This window comes from Diadema antillarum, unplaced genomic scaffold, assembly GCF_040938485.1.
Source record: "Diadema antillarum isolate AM-2024a unplaced genomic scaffold, OU_Dant_1.0 seq00000086_RagTag, whole genome shotgun sequence".
NCBI lineage: Eukaryota > Metazoa > Echinodermata > Echinoidea > Diadematoida > Diadematidae > Diadema > Diadema antillarum.
Window position 1 is genome coordinate 624,501 of NW_027271178.1, and position 24,696 is coordinate 649,196.

The 24,696-nt window shown below is 39.5% G+C and overlaps 1 protein-coding gene across 1 annotated transcript in view; it reads right to left on the reverse strand.

Annotated features, from left to right (window-relative positions):
* The window catches only part of LOC139726525 (mucin-5B-like), a 43,698-nt gene that overhangs the window by 18,719 nt on the left and 283 nt on the right, over window positions 1-24,696 (reverse strand). Inside the window, exons 2-24 of the mRNA XM_071637506.1 lie at window positions 22,865-22,920; window positions 21,943-22,041; window positions 20,950-21,139; window positions 20,105-20,454; window positions 18,423-18,571; window positions 16,171-16,351; window positions 15,646-15,892; window positions 14,888-14,934; window positions 13,595-13,908; window positions 12,718-12,862; window positions 12,051-12,218; window positions 11,348-11,515; window positions 10,615-10,858; window positions 9,534-9,821; window positions 9,124-9,170; window positions 8,264-8,464; window positions 7,312-7,496; window positions 5,923-6,030; window positions 5,145-5,430; window positions 4,505-4,786; window positions 3,016-3,251; window positions 2,111-2,315; window positions 399-722 (exon numbers count right to left, since the gene is read on the reverse strand). Coding sequence (XP_071493607.1) covers window positions 399-722; window positions 2,111-2,315; window positions 3,016-3,251; window positions 4,505-4,786; window positions 5,145-5,430; window positions 5,923-6,030; window positions 7,312-7,496; window positions 8,264-8,464; window positions 9,124-9,170; window positions 9,534-9,821; window positions 10,615-10,858; window positions 11,348-11,515; window positions 12,051-12,218; window positions 12,718-12,862; window positions 13,595-13,908; window positions 14,888-14,934; window positions 15,646-15,892; window positions 16,171-16,351; window positions 18,423-18,571; window positions 20,105-20,454; window positions 20,950-21,139; window positions 21,943-22,041; window positions 22,865-22,920 — 4,520 coding nt within the window. The remainder of the gene's footprint in view (window positions 1-398; window positions 723-2,110; window positions 2,316-3,015; window positions 3,252-4,504; window positions 4,787-5,144; window positions 5,431-5,922; window positions 6,031-7,311; window positions 7,497-8,263; window positions 8,465-9,123; window positions 9,171-9,533; window positions 9,822-10,614; window positions 10,859-11,347; window positions 11,516-12,050; window positions 12,219-12,717; window positions 12,863-13,594; window positions 13,909-14,887; window positions 14,935-15,645; window positions 15,893-16,170; window positions 16,352-18,422; window positions 18,572-20,104; window positions 20,455-20,949; window positions 21,140-21,942; window positions 22,042-22,864; window positions 22,921-24,696) is intronic.

The window sequence follows — 24,696 nt, forward strand, 5'->3', positions numbered from 1 at the left end:
TGAATCTATATATATATATATATATATATGATATTTATATGAAGAGCTTGCTTCCAAAAGGCGCTAAATCCGTTGAAAATGATGGATTTAGCGCCTTTTGGAAGCAAGCTCTTTATATATATTCATTACTTACACATAGGCCTTTTCTTGCATCTACTTCCCTCACTCATTTCTTTCAGTGAACTGCGTTATTTGTTTCGAGTATGGATCTACATTTCTATTTCCAGTTTCATTCAATGAGTGAAAGTGAATTTGTTTTTAAAAAAGGCAGAAACGAACAAAATCGGAACAAAAATGCAGAAAGAAAACTCGTCGGCTATTATCAGGACTTTAAAAAATGCTGAAAAGCGAATGCTTTTTTTTGTTTGTTTCTTTGTTTGTTTGTTTTCTTAACTCACGACAGAAATCGTCAGACCGCCACTGCAGACATATCCCCTTCTCGGCACACACGGTGGCGTAGAACTCGAACGAGTCGCACGGGTGCTTGTCGGTGTGGCAGAAGTCGTAGAGGCAGTTCTGGAAAATCGGCTCCGGGTCCACCGTGTCGTAGCAAGGCTCGAACTCGGGCCGGTCGTAGAGGTTCTGGCACCACGAGGCGTCCGGGGTGCACGGGAGCTCTGTGCCGACGTCTTCGCAGCCGCACCTCTCCCTGTCCTCCGGTACCATCCAGTCACAGCAGTCATTGTCCTCCTCGCACGTGGTGCCGTTCACGCCGCAGTTACCTGAGAACGGAGTCACAGGGAAAACCACATTTTTTTAAAAAGGCGACTTCCGGATAATTTTCAGACTTTTGCATTTGAAGAGAAAAAAAAATGGCTATACTGGGCTCAGATTTTCAGAACTTATAATGATTGGGATGAGGAATGAGAATGATTTAAAGATTTATAACAAAAATCACGATGACCAACAATGATGTGGCAGCTTCACGATAGGAATACATGAGTTGGGCCACAAGGAAGCAGAACAAAAGAAGGAAGTATGTATAAATTCTACAAAGGTGGGTGAAATTGTTAAGCATTGTACACAACTGGAATATAATGAGCCTCCCGTGTCATCATCCTTGTTCAGTGTAATCTGTTTTGGGTCTTGGTATTGGTCTCTATGCTCAAGGACCACAATAAATTCCACAAATCTATGTGCGGAGCTGTCGATTTATGTACTAGTACATGATGTAAAAATATGAAAATCGTCTGGACTTCCCCTTTCAAGCAGGAGAATTATTTTAAATAATCTTTATCATACACGAAGGGAAGAAGGGAGATGAGTTGGTAGGAGACCGACATAACAATAATAGCATTCTAGAAGTAGTGCTGTGAAGGGTCGAACAGGTTGTGGCCGAGAAGTTTCAATCGTGGTAGACTTGTCAAGAATGGTAGGAGCAGGGAAGTGTTAATTAAAGAGCTGATAAAACTGAGCGGAATTGAAGCAGTGATGGTAGATTAAGAGCAGTCATAGAATGGATGGTTTTGGGTATATAACCGAGGAAAATGGAAGAAAGAGGAGGAAGAGGGAGAAGAGGAGGATAGAGGAATCGCGGAAGGAACAGGACGAATAAGGGGGATATGTGCAGTTGTATGTTTGTTTTCTGTGACCATATTTTTTTCTGTATGTATGGTACTATAAATCCGCTGAATCGATGTTACGTTTCTTTTGATTCTTTATGCTGCATGAGAAAATCTATTCTGTCCTACATGTGTATTGTCTGTTTTGAATGTATCTGCATTTATGTGTATGTCTACCATGTTTGTAAATAACCAAACGTGTATTCAGTTCTAACTTCCTGCCTGTGCGACTTTTAATTGTTGGATTGTAAGGTAATATGACATTGATTTGACGGAGTATTTAGGCTTTTTACATTTTGTTTTTTCTTTAACTGTGAGTTTTCTGTAATCACATTTGAACGTTTCCTCTGTACGCATAACATTACTGGTCTGCGGACGTACTGTTATGCTCTTTTTTTTTTTTTGTAATGAAACCGAAATCGAATGGAATTGAATTGAATTGAATTGAATTGAAGAAGTTGGATGAGGAATTTGAGGAAAAGGAGAAGGTGACCGATCTAACACAAACTGTAGAGAAGAATGTCTTTCATCCAGAGATGAAAACTCACCACACAAGCCTTCGGTGCTGTCGTAGAAACGAGCCTCTGGAATCTCGACCCGGAAGTAATGCATGCCAACGGGCACAAAGCGGACTTCCAAGCCAATGTCCGGCGCTTGGTAGATGAGGTACATGTCACTCGCCAGCACTCTGAACGTCTTATTATAGTCGACGGGCGCGTTCATCAGTACGTTGTTCACTCGAATTTGATGCACCTTAGGAGAAAACAAGAGACACACCAAACCGCTTTAATATCCTTGAAATACCATTCCCGTTTCTTCCCCTATTTAACCCAACTACAAAACAGCTACACAGGCACACCACATTTTAGGAATGACACTTTTGTTTCACCAAGTTAACTTTGTACATGCTTTAATGCCAATATCACCAGTACGTTGCAGCTTCCCTGGTCCAATGCTTATCTAATGGTGAGAAAAAAACTTTCTATATATTTTTTATTTTATCAAGGAAGATGACATCTTCTTATCTTAAATGCATCTAGCGAAATAGCGGTCTCTTCAAAACAGGCAAATGCATATGATATGTAATAGTTCAAACTGTCTATAGTGGCTACCAAAGGGAGACAAAAAAATGGCCGTTGTAGACGGGTGGCCGCTATACACAGGGTCTTTAACATGTCATTTCTTTTGAGGAACTGAGTTTAGTAGCATACCGTACGCTATAGACAGGTAGTCGCTATGGCAGGTTTAACTGTATATTATTGTTCCGATTATAAAGAAATAAGAACGTCGAAACGCATCTACCCTCCCCCCCCCCCCAAAAAAAAAAAGAATTATAATAACAACACTGATACAACTACTGTACGGAGCTTTTTGTGTGTTTTTTTTTGCTGTGGTTGTTTTGTTTCGCTTTGTTTCGTTTCGTTTCATTTTGTGTGTCCTTTCCAGAACTCACTCCCAGTGTTGTGAACGTCGACAGGAGATCAACGATGTAGTCTCCGTAGATGATCGTCAGCTCCTTCGGGCACGTGGTGCCTGGAAAATTAGCGCACTCTACGTTGTGTATGAGAACGATATAGACGGGCGGATCGCTGGAGTCCTGGCTGAGGATGTACGTACAGTTCCCCTGGTGATCGAACTCGTTGCCGTTGAAGTCATAGTAGTGAGGATCGCCGTAACCGTTGCAGACACCTTGAAGTATAGTAAGATTAATTCTTAGACAGAGAATTCAATTCCAAACAACATGAATGAATGAATAAATGAATGAATAAAAGAATGAATGAATGAATGAATGAATGAACGAATGAATTGAGTATATGAATATGAGAACGACCCAAGTCCATGGAAGACCATTTCGAGTAATCTTAAAAAAACTTCATATCTTTTTTATTTGTCCAATAATATTCTATTTAACTATGATGGGAAGGCAACATTGTGTATACAAATTAGAACATATATCATTATGACAATTAACATTTACATTAATTGTGGAGAGGTCATTTTGTGTGATGGACTTGGGTCGTTCTTTGATTCATATGGACTTGGGTCGTTCTTTGATTCATATACATGATATTCTGCTATAGAGATGAGAGGACGAGAGAGGGCGCTATAATATGAATGTAAGAATGACCCAAGTCCTTCATTGTTCTTACATTCATATAAGATTTAACTCATTTATTTCAGGCACTTCCGGGGGTAATTAGGATTTATCATTTATACACAAGATGAGTCCATGCATAAGCTACAATTTCCCATGTCAAACTGAATTGGGCCAGAAATTGGACTTGGGTCGTTCTTATATTCAGGTCTTCAATTGGTTAAGGTATTGATTAGTGCACAAAATCTACATGTAACAAATGAATGATTGTTTAAGAATAGATCAGTTCACACTACATCGAGTTAGTGGTAAAGGTGTAAAGTTGTAGTACAATGAGTTAAGTATAAAATGCTCTGTATTTTAGATGAGAACTGCCTTTATATAGAAAGTGAAATTCTAGTTATGTTTACAACCAAGTTCCTATTGAAACCCTAATAAAACCCTCAAAATAATCCTTATTACACTTTCATTAAGTCTATTTATCAGATTCTTATTAGCGGTTTGCAAAAATAGGGCTTACCTTTCTGACGTTTTTTTTTTTTTAATCTTGATCATAGGAATTTCGTCACCTAGATAATATGAACCCTGCTCTTTGCAATGAATGAATGAATGCGGCGGGATTTTTACTGGTATAAATCATGACTCACACACGCGGTGCCTTCATTTTATGTCCTATCTGAGGGACAGAGTGTTTTGCCTCGAGTTGTCGAGGGGAAGGTATGATTGTACACAACACTAATGCTCAGTTAGACTCGGGAATCGAATACGGGTCATCTGGATTGGGAGGCAGACGCGCTACGAGCTGAGCCCACTGGTGTTGTTGGTGGGAATGGTGTTTTTGACCTACACGTATTGAAGGCTGGCGTGTGCACTGGCGTAGTGGTTGTCGGCTCGGTTGTGACGCTCCAGGGAGGTGTGGTGGTAACGTAAGGCGTCGTCGTTGACGCGGTGGTCCGCTGGCACTCCTCCACGCACTCGCCGTCCTGGTAGAACTGGCCCGGAGGACAGTTGCATCCCTCCACGCAGGTATCGGGACAGAGGCCGTGTTCGTCCCAGCGGTCCTCGTGGCTGCAGACGTTGCACACGGGTATGCAAGGGTCGTACTCGCGGCAGCCATCGCACTGGTAAGCTGCAATGATCGTGAGAAAGAGGGAAGAAGTCATGAATTGCAGACTTTGAAGATTGTCATTGACAGCTTGGATGGGCAGGTATATGGTATGCATTTTAAAGAGACTCTGTTTTGAGAGGACACCTTCAAAATATTCAGAATATGCCATACACAAAAGGTTGTTACAGAATGAACTTATGTAGGAATTGATGATATCTTCCAAAGACGTATATGTGCTGGTTAACATTATATCAAAGAAATAATCCGAACATTCTCGTATTCGTTTACGATCAATAGACAGCTCTATACACAAATATTTTGGAGGCAAAATGATGCGAATATACACAATAACAACAGAAGGAGGGGAAAGGTGACTTACGGCAGAGGTCGTTTGAGCGCCACTTGATAGGCACACCCCGTGCGTTACATTCTTGCGCGTAGGCCGCTATGGCCGTGCACAGACACTCGCAGTCACCGCCGTAGTCGCATCCGCACGCGTCGTAGACGCACCGCGTGTAGTAAGACTTGTAGCTGACCTCGTTGTGACAGTCTTCGAACAGGCTTGACTTGAGCACACTGCACTGGCGCATGGACCAAGCGCGGCGGTGCGGACTGGTGGTGCACGGGTTGGTCACCTGCGACGATCTTGGGCAATAGTCGTGAACCTGTCAAAATAAAGGTACATGTATATACTTGTAATTGTTTGACGGAGCCACACTTACTCGTTTCTCGGAATATTTACGAGATATACCCACCCTAAAACTACTAAAGATTGGCAATGCAGTTCTCTGCATTGTAATTTCCGGCTGGTTACTAATTCCTCCATTGAGGTACATTCATTTTACCAATATTTGTCCATATAGATCATATTTATGGTTGATATGTAAATTGATCACTTCACGTTAAAAAAATCCCAAGCTTTAAAAAAAAAAGAGAAAAAATTAAATAGGCCCTAATCGACACTCTGTTATGTCGAGTTATGATTCATTGATACAGCACACACGGCAGATCGTTGACGCCCTAGGTATGAACTTACAGAATAGTGGAGAGCAGTAAAGACATTTTCTTTCTTCTTTTTTTTTTGCGAAATATTATGAATTTACGTTTCACTCTCTATCTTTTGTTCATTTCTTTACTGCAACTAGGCTTGAGATTACCTTCCAGCTATCACCGAAATCGACTGAAGACGTCTCGGGTAGTCCGCCGGCAGGGGACAAGAAGTCATCGCCGACGAGATCGTTGAAGTTGCCACAGAGACCGCCAACCTATCAGGTTTGATAAAGTAAAATGATAATGAACATAACAACAATAATTTTAAAAAAAGATTCTCTCGTGACTTCCCGGAGACCAGACTAGTCTCCAGAAGACGTCGCGTTGAGAAAACGGAGATGTCTTCGCGACCCGTTGAAAGGTGAAATACAGGAGAAAAATGGAGCAGGGGCGTCAGAGGTGGAGAAAGAACGCCTGCTATCCCTTGAGTCATACTCGATCGTCAACTGGCGCCGCTGAGAAGTTACGCGCAAAACTACAGGTGATATATACCTATGTACTTTGACTTACGAGAGAATTCACTTATCAGGGGCCCGTTTCATAAAACTTGTCATCAGTGACAAGTTGTCATAGATGTGACAAGCTACTGAAATTCTTGCATCTGATTGGCTGAGGGCAAATTTGTCATAGAAACGTGGCAGTTGTCACTGATAACGGGCCCCAGGACTGGCACTCTCACAGCAGAAAACACTTCCCTCTGTTGCGGTTCGCTCCCTCTTTCAATGTACAGCCAACAATCAATGTGTGTGTTCTGAAAAGACCGTTTGATTTTTCTTTTCCTGTGCGTGCGTGTGAGAAGGCTGCACATTGCTTTTTGCACTTTTTTTAAAGCTACACAGCGAAGTCAGCAGTCACTGGCAGTGTAACACCTCGTGTTATTCATTACTCTAGCATCAACATCTTTGTTTACGGTTGACGCCTGCCAATTCATTGTGTTATTGTGTGTTTTTTGTTCAAACAGCTGAGAATGCCATTACACGTGGCTTTCGACTAGGTGCAAATACCACAACTAGCGAGTAGTCATGATTGTTTAGATTCACACCTGCTTCGGCAATCCAGGTGTTTATTCAAACTCTAGCCAATCGATAACTACTATGTACTTTCATTAGCCAATGGGAAATTCGTTCGTTTGTTTGTTTGTTTGTATGTTTGTTTGTTTGTTTGTTTGTTTGTTTGTTTTGTATTTGACTGTGTTGAGCAAAGCCCTTCCTTAAATTTGCTTTACCCAAAGTTGCACCCAAAAAGTTTTGATTTTATCTTCCTCTGGACTTCGTCTGATAGTCTATCAGTCCCATTCGAAGTTTCGAAGTTACTTCGACTGTTTCCTGTGAGGTTGATAACCATAGAAATGTGTTGAGGTGAAATTTCCGACGAGGTTAATATCATTTGTGCGCCAACACACTAACCTAATACCTTATAAGAGTTTTCTGGTCGCATCGTTTTGTCAAATCACAGCTTAGGTGAAACATCGTAAGTTTCGAGCATAGAGATCTTACCTTTCCTTTGTACGAGGGATCTAGTTTGACCTGGACCCAAGTGCCCTGGTCCCAAAGCAAGGTGATGCCATAATCAGTGTGAACGTAGACGTAGGCTCCGACTTGCGATATCCGGAACGATCCGGCTGACTTCGGGACTTCTGCGCCACGGACTAGGGACAACTTCTCTTGGTTAGACCCGGTTCCTATATGCATCGAAACAACAACAAAAAGAGACTCTGGGTATGATTATGAAAATTGAGAATAAATTATCTTCCATCATTTTCAATGATAATATTGAAATGAAGTTTTTTTGTTTGGTTTTTTTCTTCTTTTGCCAATACACAATCGATATAGAAAAATGAGTTCTCGTAGAAGAGTAAATGCAAATGAATATACATTCTATAGATTTTTTATGAGAAATAATCTTTATTGATATTTCATTTTAGTCATGAAAGCAGTAAACTTTATGGGTAATGCCGCGATAGGGAAGACTTTTGTTCACCTGCCTTTTTCTTGATAAAATACCAATGGCAAATCTATATTGATATGATTCTTGTGAAGTGAGATCCAAGAAATGATTATTGGCGTTTACGTAGGTTATCAAGTACAAACTCGATGAGCAAGTGTAATATGCTAATCCTGTGCTTGTTTCGTAATTATCGCATCTACAGCTGTATGTAGGGGTCCTACCAATAACCTGTAACAACGCAAGGGCCGCAAGCACGAGAAACGTACAGTAGGTACTGAACTATATAGAGCTTTACAACTGTTACAAATGTAATAGATTGAGTAATAAATTGTGTTGCATTTATTATTTCTTTGCTACGACTAAAACGACTTCTTATGTCAAATCTCAACCATACTTCTGCGCAAAACTAGTGGAAACATTACTTTACGAGTCGTCAATTGTATTCTTAAGTTCAAAGGTTAAACTGTTACGTGTACTGCACATTATTTTGTAAGACCATACCGATCGTAAACGTGATGGACTTGGTGCAGGAGACGCCGCTACTTCCGCATGGGATGTTGCCGATGACGACGTGGAAGAAAGCGATTCCAGAAGCCTGGCTGACGCTGTCGGTCACCATCACGTAGTCGCAGTCACCCTGGAAGTCGAAGAGCTTACCGTCGAATGTCTTGTAGTGAGGGTCTCCCCAAGCCGTGCATGTTCCTGATTAAATAAGGAGGACATTTTCCCGAGATTCGTGAACGTTAGATCATGTCGCAGGAACAATTGTGACGTGAAGAATGATTTTAAGACGATTAAGGAAAACCCTTATGGAATTTACAGTAAAAGGATCTCTTAGTCCTAGAGTCTTAAGTAGTAGCAGTAGGAGTATTGAAAGACTTTGTACGTGTATTTTCCGCCATTCTTGTAAATCAAAGGGTGATAATATTGTTGTTTGCTGGATAGAGGAAAATTCGGGTGTTTCGGTGGAACTTCTTAGTTGTTCCGACGGCATCCTACAATCTACGCATGAAATGGGGGATCCTTTGAACCTCATTCATCATGGTATCAGCAGGACTTGTTACAAGTTAATGTGGTCACTTTTCGAGTCACTTCATTGTTAGCAGCATTGATTGCTTATTTACAAATAGCTTCGTTTATCTCGTGCAATCTTTTTCACATCCTCCTTACGCCACGATTACGAACTGCAGACAACATATTTCTGTATCGACGGATTAGATCTATTAACTCAGTAGATGACTGACTCTAATTGTAAATGTACAACCTTTGATGCTCCGAAGTGGGCAAGCTACAAGTTGAGCATTTGTGCAGTTGGTATCGATAAAATTTATCTTAAAAAACATTTGTTTTCTCTCTCTTACCATGGCAATTGCTCTCCTCGCACATCCATTTGCTGTTCTCACAAACGCTGTAGTGAAGAAAAACAATCATTTTTTAAAGGAAATTATATTTTGATGCATTGAAAACAAATTAACCACAACACTCCATTCCAAGTCTTTCTTAACACGTCTAGCTAGCTTGCATAATTTTTGAATCGATGCCATTCAGTTCAAATATAGGCTGTGTTTATTCTATATTTCATAGCGTAACCCTAACATGCCTATACAGAGGCCGATGAAACATCAGTATAAAAGTACTGTCAAAACGAAGAGTGTCTTGCTAATCTAACAACTAAAAAAAATAACTCACAAACAATGGTAAGGAGGAAGAGATAAGAGAAATGTATCAGTCCTTTGTGATATTCCAAGGAGAAAGCAAAACTTGTTCTCACCAGGTGTGGCACTCGTCCGTTTGAATGCTCGCCCCCTCCTCGTAGCTCTGCTTGCCATGGTGGCACGGGCAACTGGACGATGCGACGCACTGGGTACCGTTCCACACGGTGGATTCGGTGCAGGCGCAGCCGCTGTAACAGGTGGCGGCCGAGCAAGCCTCAAATTCGTGCATATTAGCGCAAGTTTTGACGCACGGGCTGACGCAGGCGACGTACGCCTCGTTCACGCCGCATGCATCTGCCGGACAGTCTAGGTCCTCGCACATCCAGTCTCCAGAGTCGCAGGTGCTGACGAACGGAATCAACAGGTTAAACATGTTAAACATTGAAAGTGGTTGTAAAAGTACTTGAAAAGATGATGGGTTTGATGTTGTTGTTGTTGTTGTTGTTGTTTTGTTGTTGTTGTTGATGATGATTTTTCTCTTCTTCTTTTTTTTGCGGGGGGGGGGGATAAACGATGTAATAAGGATGCTGCTATCAAGTAACAGGTATGTTAAATTGTATTTTGGTTTACGCAATACACACACGAGCGTGCCGTTCGGCTATACAACAATTGAATAGGTGTAGAACTATCATCATTGTGCTTCCATGGAAACCGTATTTTGATACGTTTTAATGGGTAGCTGTAACATTGCAAGAAAAAACGAACAAACATAAGAAACTTCGAAGTAATAATGTTTTATGTTATATTGAATAGATTATATGCATACAGGTGTATATGTTTGTGAATACTTTCCGTATACATATGTTCGACGAATCGAATTATAGACATAGAGGTACGGGCGTAATTTCATTTTTCACGAGAATTTACCATTGTTGATGCACGTCCGTGGTACAAATCATAACGATCAAAACTTACGGTTTATATTAGGTACACGTGTATCTCGCTATATCGATGTTTGCCTATATCGAGCAAATATCGAAATTTAGGATAACCTTACTGAGGAACTATGGAATGGTCTCCGTCAGGGAATTGTCTCTTGAAAATACCAGTGAAACAAAATTAGAAGATGATAGGAAGTATTCCTACAACACGAGATTTTGGACAAAAAAAAAAGATAAAGAAAATGTCAATTATTACCAGAATCCGCATCCCTTGGCGACTTTGTCCCCCCTAGAGAAACGTTCGCCCGAGTCTGGATCTACACAGCCGCAGTTTTCGCGCGTCACGCATGCGCCCGTGGGTGACATTAAGGATCCTTCTGGGCAGGCGCAGCCTTCCACACATGTTTCGTCACATACCATGTTGGTGGAGATCGCGTTGCAAGTGGTTGCGCACATGGAATGGCAGGCACTGTACACGAGTCCTCCCTCGCACTTCATTTCTGGTATCACGAAAAATTTTGGTACAGGCATTTACATCTTATCTAGTCATATATTTTGTACATTTGAATACATTTACAGGTGTATTGTATGTTCTTATGCTATGATAGATATAAAGTAGGTAGGAAAACTCACACGCACATTTATTTCCATGGCAACTATCATTTGCAGTCAGTACGCCATTAACTCGTCTGTGTGTATATATCCAAAAATTAGGTATTATCATTAGTAGAGTGATACATAGATAATGTTCTAAAACTTAAAGTAATAAGTAAAACATTGGATTTTGTAAAGAACCTTGCGAATAATCTGATCATATAAAACCTGTTTTCTCTACGATAAACATTGTTGTATAGTATGCGGAATCTTCGAACTGATCCTAACCATTTATCAGATGTACCATAGCACGATCTATAGGTTTTACAAGGCACCAATCAAGCGACAAATAACACACACAAAAAACAATAAATGTAAAAAGAAAAAAACCTCACCACAGCCAGACATATGCTCTCGCCAACTGATGATTACTCCCTTCTGGGCGCACTTGGAGGCATACATAGCAAAGATCTGACACTTGCACGAGTCACCGGAAACGCAGTTGCACACGTCACTTCGGCAAGCATCATAATACACTTCCGGGTCAATGTATTGTCGGCAAGCTTGAGAGAGAGAATAGACAAGTTACAGTTATAATAATAAGTGAAGTGTTGCTATTAATGTGTTTCTTGAAAATGAAGAGGAAAGGAGTTTTGACGCTTAATGCTATTGTTAATCTCTATACAATTATGGAAGATTTACAGTAGACTTCCAGAAACAAAAAATCTGTTAAGCGCAGACAGACAAATTATGCAGCTTTTCGTCTTTATTTGATGATCAAAGAGACATAGTTTATCTTTTCTCAATTCAAAACTATGATCTTCTGGCAATATTTGATGAACAGCATACCTTATAATCTCGTAATGATTTATAATAATATTATATAGGCCTAGATGATGTCTACTGACTGGAACGAAAATCGTGGAAATTTACGAAATAGTTCAATCTTTCTTTTTCAAATAACTGTCTACATACTTTGAACTTTTGGCTTGACGTGTCCTTTTAATATCCATTTCTTTATGGAAAACGAAGGGACAAGGTCTTCAAAGATAGAAAGTGCTGGTCGCCTGAAGGATTAGTGCAGGATTTCTGTCTTACGAGCAAATGCATCGTCGGTGTAAAGCCTGTAGCACTCTTCTTCAGCCGTGATGGACTTCTGGGAGTACAGGTCGCAGGGATCTGTGCCGGATTCGTCGGCAGCGTCGGCGCAGGAGGATCCGATACTCCATTTGTTGGCGAAGGACGCGGAGTTCGACTCAATGTCGCCTAAAATGCAGGTCAGTGATGGCATAGACCAGTGTGATTAACATATTCAAATTTTATGGTATCATTCTATTTAGATTATGATATCGATCCTTTTTTTCTGACATCCACGAAGATTGTACGAGGTTTACTGGACAAAGTAACAATTAATAAATGAATATGTGAAGTTGGCTTCAAAGTTGGACCCTATTAGACCTCCAGCTGTCATTAAACAAACTGAGTTTAGGAATTAGATATACCAGTAGCGTCGATAGGGTATATCTTGAGGTGCAGTTCTATATATATTGTATTTGTATATTATAGAATATATCACGGAATAAACATAGTATATTAACATAGAATATATCATAGAACACATATAGTATAATTTAATGTATGTCAGATACATGTATTACATACTAGGCCTACATATGATACAGAGAGGGAGGGGATGCATATGAAGAGATCAGGGGGGGGCGTTTCATCAACGAGTTCGTCGGAGGGACGTAAAGATAGTACTCGCCAGCCTCTGTGTAGAAGTCGTCTCGTTGGTTATTGTTATAGGTACCACACAGACCACAGGTGGAGTTGATATGTCTCTCATCCGCCATAACGACAACGTGATCATTGCCGTCGTACAAAATGGTGAGTCCGTTAGCAAGCACGGCCTAAGATGCAATGAACATGATCAGAAGGAATGGAAATCGCAATGCAAAACTTCTGGACCGCTGCATATTCCATCTTACCATCATGTAAAATATTCTTATCCTGAAAAGAAACACCACACCATAACAACCAACGTATATTTGCTTGTTTGTTTGCAAGTAGGACTACTTTTCTGCTTTTATTTTAAATTAATGGTAACAGTGATAACGTGATGTATAAATGACAAAATTATGAGACTGTAAGCAAACTATACAGTTAAATAAGATATATTCTAATACACAAACTTGTTTGGTGAAATAAATACAATTGCGATTAGTGCAGAAGACTGCTAAAAAATGCTTTAAGGCCTCGATGATGCCCCTTCAAGGTACCGTTTACCATTGGGAGCAGTGATTTTGAAAATGTTCAAGATATCACATTTGATGCATAATGTGTAGGTCAGTTGTATCACAAAACATCATATTATGTAAAAACTCCGCTATAAAGCCGAGAATAAAAGATTTCAATATTTTTCTCACTAAACCATAACTGTAGACGGTTAAGTCTGGAAACATTTTTATTACAACTATTATTCACATTGTGTATATACCCTCTCAACATAGATTATGCTAATTCAGATTTGTACATTGGTTGTTTCTATCCCTAGCTCACATTTTAGAACTACTTTGAAGCACTAAAGCTGGGTTTCTGTTTCATCAGTAAATGGTAAATAATGCCTTTTCCGGCTAACTTACCGCAGTCTGGTGCTCAGTCGGCTGGTTGACGTAAATGCCACCGGCGGTTACCGGGAACTCCGTCGCCTCTTGCCCGTTGATGATGACTTGATGCCCTCTCCTCAACCTCACGGAATTGGATTCGTATTGCAAGGTGACCGCCTTCACGCACGAAGCACCCTCCATTCCACACTCGACGTTCTCGATGCTCACGGAGTAGCTTGCCTGGGTGTCCCAACAATCCTTGACCAGCGTGTAGGTGCAGGTACCGGAGAAATCGTAGTCGTAGCTGTCAAACGTGTGGTAGTGACCCTGTCCGCTAACTTGGCACATTCCTATCATGTATATTGAATTCAAAGAGAAGGGTAAATCATTTTGTTCATACATTAAGGCGGCAAATCTAATTGAATTCATTGACTGCCCTGTCACTGCCTGTTACAACAAAATAGGATTTTTTTGCAACTGATTGACAAATTGCCCTACATCGACGTAAATAAGCACTGAATTGATCAGTGTTTTAGTAGTAGCCATGATAAAAAAATCATGGGCGTACAATACTCGAGCAGGATTCGAACCCACGACCTCCTGATCACCGGAGAGGCATCATCTCCACTAGACCACCGAGCTTTCGCCCGACAGCAAGTGTTGGTTCTAATCCTTATAGCATGCAGCGGGTACTGCTTTTGTTATTCAAATTTATTTATTTTTCCGTCGAGATGTTTTCATTGCAACTGATTGACAAATTGCCCTACATCGACGTAAATTTGAATAACAAAAGCAGTACCCGCTGCATGCTATAAGGATTAGAACCAACACTTGCTGTCGGGCGAAAGCTCGGTGGTCTAGTGGAGATGATGCCTGTCCGGTGATCAGGAGGTCGTGGGTTCGAATCCTGCTCGAGTATTGTACGCCTATGATTTTTTTATCATGGCTACTACTAAAACACTGATCAATTCAGTGCTTATTTACGTCGATGTAGGGCAATTTGTCAATCAGTTGCAATGAAAACATCTCGACGGAAAAATAAATAAATTTGAATAAAATAGGATTTTGTTAATCCCGGGTTATAGTGAAGAATAGTAAGAATGGATTTGTGCTGTACGTACTCTCCAAATACAAATATGATCCGTCAGTTATTTATCTTCAGATCCAGGGTGTAACTTTATATTTACCAAGCAGTATTTTGTTATCATCCAGTGTTAGCTGACCCCTTTAACACACTCTTCTATGAATTCACTAATTAATTTACATCCGTATTGCTCCCAAATGGCATGCAAGACTATGTTGTAGCAATATCAGCTGGTAAGTTATTACCTCCGCAGTCATTCTGGGTGCATTGCCATTTGCTGTCCACACATTTGCTGTAAAAAAAGGAAAATAGGAAAGTGAAAAATATTGGATATACTTTATAAAGGTAATACATTTTCGATGTGAGAATAGACAAAAAACATTCGAATGCAATCTTGTCTAGCAAACATTAGGATCTGGTTCTGTCATGAATACCATTTGAAGTAAGGTTAACCGTGGAACAATGTAACTACGCAATGATTTGTAGAGGGAAAAGTTGCTGAAAATTGCATAATCCAGCAGAGACAAGCAAGAGAAGCAAAATGGAGATAAAAGGGACATGAGCTTTCGCCCTCAGCAGAATCTTCGTCAGAGGCAAAATGACCCGACATTTTGGTCATTGTCTCTGACAAAGATTATGCTAGGATCGAAGCTCAGGTCCCTGCTGACTCCAACCAATACAGCTGTTATACGTTTGTATACAGGGAAGAGTAATTTCGAACATAAACGTTGCTCGCTAACAACCCCCCCCCCCCCCCCAAAAAAAAAAAAAAAAAAAAACAAAACAAAACAAAACAAAAAAACAAAACAAAACAAAAACAAAAACAAAAACAAAAACAAACATATTACTGCGAATATAGATATACGTTATATGCAATCTACATGTATAAAATATTGGACTGTTTAAAGTGAGTAGATTTTTCCCTTCTGTTTTTCTCCTCATGAATATTCATTTAAGAAAGGATTGCATTGCATATTCATAATATAATAGCAGACGCACTCACCACTCGTTGCAGCCATCGGAGACAAGCATTCCTGGATCGTACTCTTTCCCCTGCCAGGTGCACGAACATTGGTCGATGCTCAGGCAGAGTCCCGAGGAAGAGCTGTAGGTGCCCGATGGGCAGTGGCAACCTTCGATACAGCCCACCGTTTTGTCCGTCTCGCAGTCTGCTATGGCCGCCCCGCAGCTCTTCTGGCTGCATGCAGACCCGCACTGATCGTACACCTTGTCGCCGGAGCATCCGTAAGCTGTTTACGGTATGCATAGTACAGCACGATTAGTGTCACTTAATAGTACAAGGACTACTTAAGGTGTCTTGAGGTACCATCTATATAGTTTTGCTAACTCTTTTTTTTCCGCCAGAGATTCAGGGCTGCTCGGGAGATAATCAGTTACATATACATACAAAATGCAAAACTTTATTTTGACAATTACGTTTCTTGAAATGAAATCTAGTTGAATTCCCGGGGACGTTTGCCTTGTTTTGTTTTCGTGTATATGAAGTAAGTGATTCGGTTGCACTCACGGCAAAATGTGCTGGAACGCCATGGAACTTGGAATCCTCGCCGAGAGCACTCCTGGGTGTAAGCCGAGAAGGCGGCGCACTTGCAGTTGTTTCCGACGGTTTGGTTGTCTTCTTGCGTAACCATCTCGCATGCGCAGATATCTTGCTCACACGCTACAATGTAGGGATCCGGATCCACAACCTTGGACACGTGTGATAAAAAACAGAAATAGGAGTTCGTGTTCATTTACCGGACGCGTGTTTTTTTTAGACGGCACAAATTGGGGAAACTAAAAATCTATCGGGGACCCTATCCCTAAACCTAACCCTAATCATAATCCTAACCCTAACCATCAAACCCTAACCCTAACCCTAACCCTAACCCTAACCCCAACCCTAACCCTAACCCTAACCATAACCATAACCAAAAACCCTAACCCAACGTTTTTCCCATAGGTTTAACACGCGCCATGCCCCAATCTGTGCCGTCTTTAAAAAAAAAAACGCTTACCGGACGCGTCCGTCGTTCGAAACCCTATAGGTATTACAACCACTCACGCATTTCGATAGAAAACTCAGTACGAAATAAAACGGAACACGATGGAGGTTTTCTTCTTAAAGCAATGGTACAGTTTTTATTGACATGGGATTTCAAGTTTCCAACGTTTTTAATGATGATTCTTAAGATAATGAGAAACCTCTTATGAAATATGAAAGGGAATACAATTCTAAAAGGAATTCAAAGTTTATTTGATGAAAATTGGTTTTGAAATGGCTGAGATATCCAAAACAAAGCGATCCTAATGAAAAGTGGGACACACATTTTATTCGTGATTGCTTTGTTTTACTTTATTGTTGTTGTTTTTCATCTCGGCCATTTCAAAACCGATTTTCATCAAATAAACTTTGAATTCCTCTAGAATTGTCTGCTCTTTAACATTTCATGAAGTGGTTTCTAAGTATCTCGAAAAAAAAGTAAAAAGCTGCATCCTCATCTAAACCAATACTATACCACCCCTTTAAACTGAAAACGGTAACATTTTGTCAATTTCTTTTTTCTGGATATTTTCAGCGTTAAAAGTGCAGGCCCTTGCGCTATTTTTCGGGGTGGGGAAGGGAGAGATGTAGATGTTACGCTCTTTTTCTTTAAACATTCAAATGTATATCGAATGCCTATTTCAAATGTAAACAGTGCTTCGCTATGTCAGTATATTCTGCATAGAGTTCAGTACACGTACTTTCGACGATACCTTTACGGTTGGGACCCTAAATATTAATATATCAAGGATCATGTTTGCGTATCCTTTTAAAATAAGTGTTGGGTAAGACAAAAATCAAGGTTGTCAGGTATCAAGATGTTAATATCTACTTTTCACATACAGCTATATACCATATGGACAAATTCTCTTGTATAAGGTGAGTCATTTTATTTTCATTGGGTAGATAATTAACCGAAGTTAATCAATGCGGGTAGGGGACACACGTGTCTTTCACGGGTACAATAAAAAATACGTGCATTGAATTAGACTTGAGTGGAGTTAGTTGTTTTACATGGCTGTCAAAAAAGCAACGAATTATGTAGGTCCCCTCCAAAAAACCGCTGCTGACAGGAGAATGGAAGAAGGGACATTTGGAAAATGACATGCACGTAACATATTCAATTTGAACCTATTTAAATCTTTTCTCCTTTTCTTGCATGATATGTCAGGGAAGCCATGAACGATTGCACTTTCATTATAGGCCTAGCAAGAAAGAAGATTGAACAAGAGTAGACTCCATGCAATGGCAGAAATGGTTTCTAAAAATGATGAATTGAAATTCATTAGATACCTGACCTTCACAATTAAATTTCGAGAGTACAATGGTTTTTTTTTTCTTCAAGAAAAACATGGTGCCTATATTCTTCAGTCAGTTATACAGTTTGCACAAATTTCTATTCTATAAACTTGCATACGATACATTCTCTTGGCGCCGGTCCCTAATTTAAAAATCAGTGTTGCGTTACGACATATCTTTTCAATAGTGCTGTTTTACTTATTACAGATGATGACGTCACATAGTCGCATTTTACTGACGGTAAAGCTGTATCAAGTGAGCCGTATCCCATGCTAATCCCTTAATTGCAATTGTATATCAAGAATATAGGCCTATATGACAGAATACAAAAATGGTCATGACTTGACTATATAATGACCATGTCATACGAGGAAGCTAAGTGCATTCGAGGATAAAACTTGAATGCGGAGTGTAGAAAGCGCGAAAGGCAACAATACCTGATGGCAGGCGGTGAATGTTCCGTGTAGTAGCTGCGAGCATTCCGACTCCGCGTAGCGCGCCTTGGCTTCCAACTCCTCGGACTCGAACGTGGAGTACTGTGTGCAGCGGAGCGGAACCGTTGGGACATCGGGACAGTAGGCCGGATCTGTAGTGGTGACGGAAGGGTGTGGTTTAGCACTACTGGATTATCGCTGAGTATTAAAACGTTACTTTGTGCCTACGGATAATACAACGAAATAATATAATGCCCGCACATCCAGTTGTGATTTTACACCACAAACCCGGCAAAATGAAAGTCAAGAGAGAATATCTCGTCGTGGTTTCTACACACCAGGGACAACACTGTTGATTGATTCTCACTTTCAAGATATGAATACATTTATTGATAATGAAGATCTATATTAGTAAGTAATACTTAAGCTTGAAAATGATTGATTGTGGGATATACATTCATCAGTTTCAAGTCAAATGGAGGTTAAAGGGTTTGGTGACACAGAGCCACTTCTTTACTCATTACTTTTTAATGAACTTTTGCAAAGTTTCAAAAGTCTCAGCTATTAAAGGGGAGAGCCTGAAAAGGAAAAAATCGAGTGAAACAAAACAAAAATAAAAACAAAAAATGGCAATATACGTAAGGTGTCTACTCAAAGGTAGCTCCATTACCGATTTTGTTCTTGCTGTTGTTTTTTTAGTTTCAATTTCAGTTTGTTTTATTTTCTGATCTTGGAAAAAAGAAATCATTGTAGCAAATCAACAGCGTTCAAAATCTGAATAAGAGTACTTGCAGAAAAGAGATACAACTACATTATATTTGTATACAAGAGGATACATTATAACCTTTCTTAAAGGGGATGGCTATTAACTGATCAGTGGGAATCAGTGGGAATGCTGGGGGATGATTGTTCCAGTTCTTGTGGGATTCATTTAAGAGTACATTATATATCTATTGTTGTGTGAAAATTATTTGCTTCAGAACGGTCTCATATTCAAGTAATGTGCTGTTTAATGCCCCGTCACTGTACAGGCATGCTAGCCTGGAACCATTAAACTGTACATTACTTGAATATGAGACCATTCTGAAGCAAATAATTTTCACACAACAATAGATATGTAATGTACTCTTAAATGAATCCAACAAGAATTGGAACAATCATCCCCCAGCATTCCCACTGATCAGTTACTAGCCATCCCCTTTAAGGACCAATTTAATGAGAAGAGATGGTCATCAATAAACAGTTTGCCTTACTGACCCCAAGACCCCAAGGCGATATGGTATTTTATATATAATATTCTCTTTTTTATCTAAAGTAACAACACACACACACACACACACACACGAAGGCAAATAACTTGAACCTCGAGTACATTCAACAACATTCAAAGTCAATATCTAACAATTTTGTCTTATGATAAGTTAAAATTGGTCACAGCTGGTCAGTGCCAGCAGACAAAATCGTTCCAACAGTTTGAGAGCCACCTTGCGATTTAACCCGTTCCCTACTAGAACCTGGTGCCCTATGTAGGCCTAATAAGTCAATGGGGATTTCAGAATTCAGTACGGAATGTGTTAAATTTGACAATGTGAAAGTTTCATCGAGAATTCGTACAGTGGGCTCATTTCATTAGTTACACTCAGTACACGCCTTCAAAATTTCGGACTGCTATGTGATTTTCTTACCTCGCTCGTCCATTCCTTTCCACGACAAGCCAAAGCTGTAGGCATCCTCAGCTAGGGCTCCGCTAGGCTTTCTAAAGTCGTTTGCAGGGTCATTGTCGTAGACACCGCACAAGCCGCACGTGCTGCCTGACAATGAGTCGGATGTGATGAAAATCGTGATGGCTTCCTTCCCGTCGTAGAGAATGGTAAAGCCCAGTCCGCTCGTAGCTAGAATGTAGTTGGCGACGCTCTCGAGGACCAGTCCACCTGCCTTGGTGGGGAGGGTCAGCTCCTCGTTCTTGTAAAAGGCGACGCCACCAGGCCTCAGGTAAATTAGAGCGGTTGGATCTCCATTGTCCACTAAAATGGATCTATGGGTTAAGATGAATAACAGTGGCATTGACAAAAATTGACCATACACCCATTAGCATCCGTATCCTTACAACTTACAACTTAAAACTTATAGTTTGCTCATGGGAATGGCAAGCATTATGGCTAATATCATACGACGTATTATCACTGCAATTTCATTCAGCTCACGTAAATTCACAAATTGCTTTTCCCTCAATCTATACTGCTACTCATTAAATAAAACTACCGAAACGTTCTTTGTCATTTAGGTGTAAAGAAGTACTTCAACAGTAGTCTACGGATCACTTACAGTGAATTTATCTGACGGTATAGTGCTTTCTTGAGCAAATAAGAGTTTTCGGATTGTCAACAGTGTGCGCCTGAATTAAAAACAAAAAAGCTGCGCATAGCACGCATGGGTGGATGCGAACTACTAGTAATGCAGCCTGGATGCAAGAATATCGCTGCCACTAAATATTCTGTTGTTTTTCACGATAGTGGAAATGATGTCCTACCTGAAGCACGTGTTGTTAGCCTTCTCATCCTGGCAGTCGAGGTCGTTCTCGACGTAGACATGAAAGGAAAAGTCGATACAGTCGGTGACCAGGGTGTAGGTGCAGGCCCCGTGGAAGTTGAAGAGTTTCCCGTCGAAGGAGCGGTAGTGCTGCTGCGACCAGGCCTGGCAGTATCCAGCGTACGGAATGGCTGCATTGATCAGACATGGTTTCAACAAATCATCAGTAGTATAATACCACACTATGTCTCGTACTCAAATTTATGAGGCAATATTATCTAATCTTTTCCCTCAACTACTCTAATCTCTAAAGTAGGAAATTGATATCAAGTCTTTTGTATTTGGCTCAAACACTTATGAAACACCTCATTACAAGTAATTACGTAATTGTGGATATGAAATAGTGTCTGCGTATGTGGGGGGAAACCATAGGTGTGACATGTATCATCGAGGCGTTATTAACTTTTATGACACCAACAGTCTACAAATATGACGCGCAATGTGACTCTGTATTTAACACCTCGTTTGAAAAAAAAAAGAGAAGAACAATTAATAGAAAAAGTTATGACAAAAAAGAAAAGATCTCTACACATCTACATGCCGTTTATTGCTAAGGCAGAATTAACATCTGAATCAGATTTCTGTTGTCAAATAAAGTGAAGTAAATCTATGTAACAACAATTAAAACATGGAAAAAAAATCATCACCAATCTTTGGTCTTCAACAATATAATCTTCCAATATTGTAAAAACAAACGCATATCCCGAAACATACTCAAATTAAACAATAGTTCGCCGTTTTAATTCGAAATACGAAAAAGTATAAGTAATGAAAAATCATTGTTTTACTTTAAACCGGATTAATCGCTGTATGAAAATAATTATGAATATAGACGAGAGATGCAAAGCAGATGCAAGATGATAATGATGAAGATTTTGATGACATACTCAAAACGAAATAAATACTCAAAGAGGCCACTCCAACGATTTCTTACACTGGACCTGGGTTGCGGCGCCGAAGTCAGTGTCGGTTAGAATCCCGCTGGACGCTTGCTGATTGACCATGGCCGAACGGACACTGCGCTTATGTCCAGCTGTTGAAGTAACATGTAATGATATGCAGAACAAATCTAGAACAAGAGCGATGTTTACAACAATGCCTGTCTTATCAATGGTTTTGATATTATCGTCACTATGGTATCGTTAGAATTACTCTTATTGCTATCGGCATTACTGTGTGTTTCTCTAATCACTGGATATCCACACACATTGGTATATTTCGCATTCTAAGGGTGTTCTTACATATTTTGCGTCTTTGATAATGACAGTTTGAGAGACGAGAAATGAAGTGTCCCAATTATTTGCGGTTAATCGTTTTGATGCCTGCCTCGATATCCGTCCGATATCACAATTCTCGCATCCGTATTATAGTATTGGGTACAACTCCATCTTAAAAGTAATGATGATAAGCAAATAAGCATGTTTTAGCAAACAGTATCATTCTTTCGATAATCTGTTCATTGTAAAACCCGCGCGGATTTAATAATTGTTAACCTTCATGTTGCAAATATCGGGGTTTTTTCCCCCCTGAACACCAAAATCACGCAGCAATCTGGATCAAAGCGCCAAAAGTAAATTTGCCCTGTCCATATGGCAATCTGGGGCAGTAATGAATCCATTATAGCAAAGGCACAGCCATTATTTGTGTATATACGCAGGATGATCAAACAGAATCAAAATCATATCAAACAAGGCTGCTGTTAAACAAGAGTGTCTGTGGAGTTAGATGGTTTCCGACACTAACCTATACACGGACATGCACGTACGCATGTACACGAACAAACATTCGCACCAGCAATGACCAGGTTGCCATTTTGGGAGGCAAAGAAAAAAAAGGATTGCAGTTTATGGACTTACGTTGGTTGAGTATCGGAGCACGATCGCCGTTGTATTTGTAGAACGAGTATTCAGGTCTGTGAACGGTGTGATAGTGAAGAGAAATGTTTAAATCCCCTATTTAACATTGAGAGCAGTGGTAACCAAAAAAAAAAAAAAAAAAAAAAAAAAAAAAAAAAAAAAAAAAAAACCAAAAAACTGTTCCTATTATCACACATGATGAATACCTATAGTTCAGTTGTAGCACAAAACACCCTATTATACCGTACAAATATTTCATTATAAAGCCGCAAATATAAGGATATATCACTGATTTTCTCAATAAACCATTACTGTAGACGGTTAATTCTAGAAACGATATTTGATAAAACTGTTATTCACATTTAGTATAATTACTTAACAACAATAGTTAACATTGATTATTCTGATTAACATTTTCATGTTGGTTATTTTTATCCCCAAATCACATTTTAGACAAACTTTGAAGCACTAAAGCTGTTTGTTTTTTCCCCATCTGTAAATGTCAGCACCGGGCTTTAAGTATCGTATTTCGGTCTATTAATAGGGCCTATCCGATGTGCCTGAAAGATTCAAACCCATTCATGCTGATGAATGGCCATCGGAGTTTACGCTTTACAAATCTATGCAGTGATAACAAGCAAAAAAAAAAAAAATTGAGTCTGTTTTTTAGTCTTTTCCCTTGGGCTGAAAGTAGGGAAGGGTACATGATAATCAGCGCAGCAACCATTCTCCAGTATTACATACAGATTGGAAGTATCATAATACATGTAATCGCTACGGACCAAATTGCTTGATGGATCACTCTGAACGTATTTTTGTTGCTCATCTTTCATATTATAGATGATTTGGAGTTACCATTTAACTTCACACAATGATCAAGTGAGAGAATAATCGAAATTGCATCTCTAACGACGGCCTGAAATGAGATTTAAAAAAAAACAAAAATACAAGTTCAACATACAGGTCTGGTGGCGTGTTTTCGCTGTAACTACAAAAATTATTTCCTTCGAAAAGAATTTTTTGGTGTGTATTTTTTTTTTCATTCAATTGAGGTGCTGATGACTGAAAAGTAACAAGTACCCAATAATAAACACAAAATAGTGTGGACACCAGAAGAAGAATAATTCATAGTAAGCCTTAGCCATGAAAGAATGAAATTGGTTTGATTGGGGGATTAATATATTCACCATATTATTTATATTTATAATCATATCATATTTTTTATGTATATATTATAATATATCATATAATTGTGATATTGTGCTTAAGTAACAAGAAATGAAAAGTTGGTTTTATCATTAAAAAAAGACGAGAACAGTATAGGTTTTATAACGAAACGCAAAATACTACTCCCTATAGTGGGAAAAAAGAATTCAAAGACATTGGGCCTGTTTTGTAAAGAGGTACGATTGATCTTACGCTCCATTTATCGAACGAATCTCGGCGAATCGAGGGTATTAATACTGACCGTAAGTCTGTTTCATAAAGATACTTACGCTTGATTTAAACCACAGATGTGATGGCAGATCGAGCGTAACTTTCTTTAATTGCATCAATCGTAAGATCAATGTTACGATCAATCTTGATGAAACAGACCCCTGATTAAAATGATTTATCTCTGGTGTTATAGGAGGAACATCTCGTTCGTCTTCTGTTAATAGAAAATGAACGCTGACAACATAGACATCATGACAAGAACAAGATGAAATTACTGTTGTGATGATGTTGATCATAGTTACTGCGAAAAATACTTTATAATTTATCCATGTTTTAATTAGATAAAAATGTTACATAAACAAAACAAAAAGCTACAAATGAAACCACACCGAATT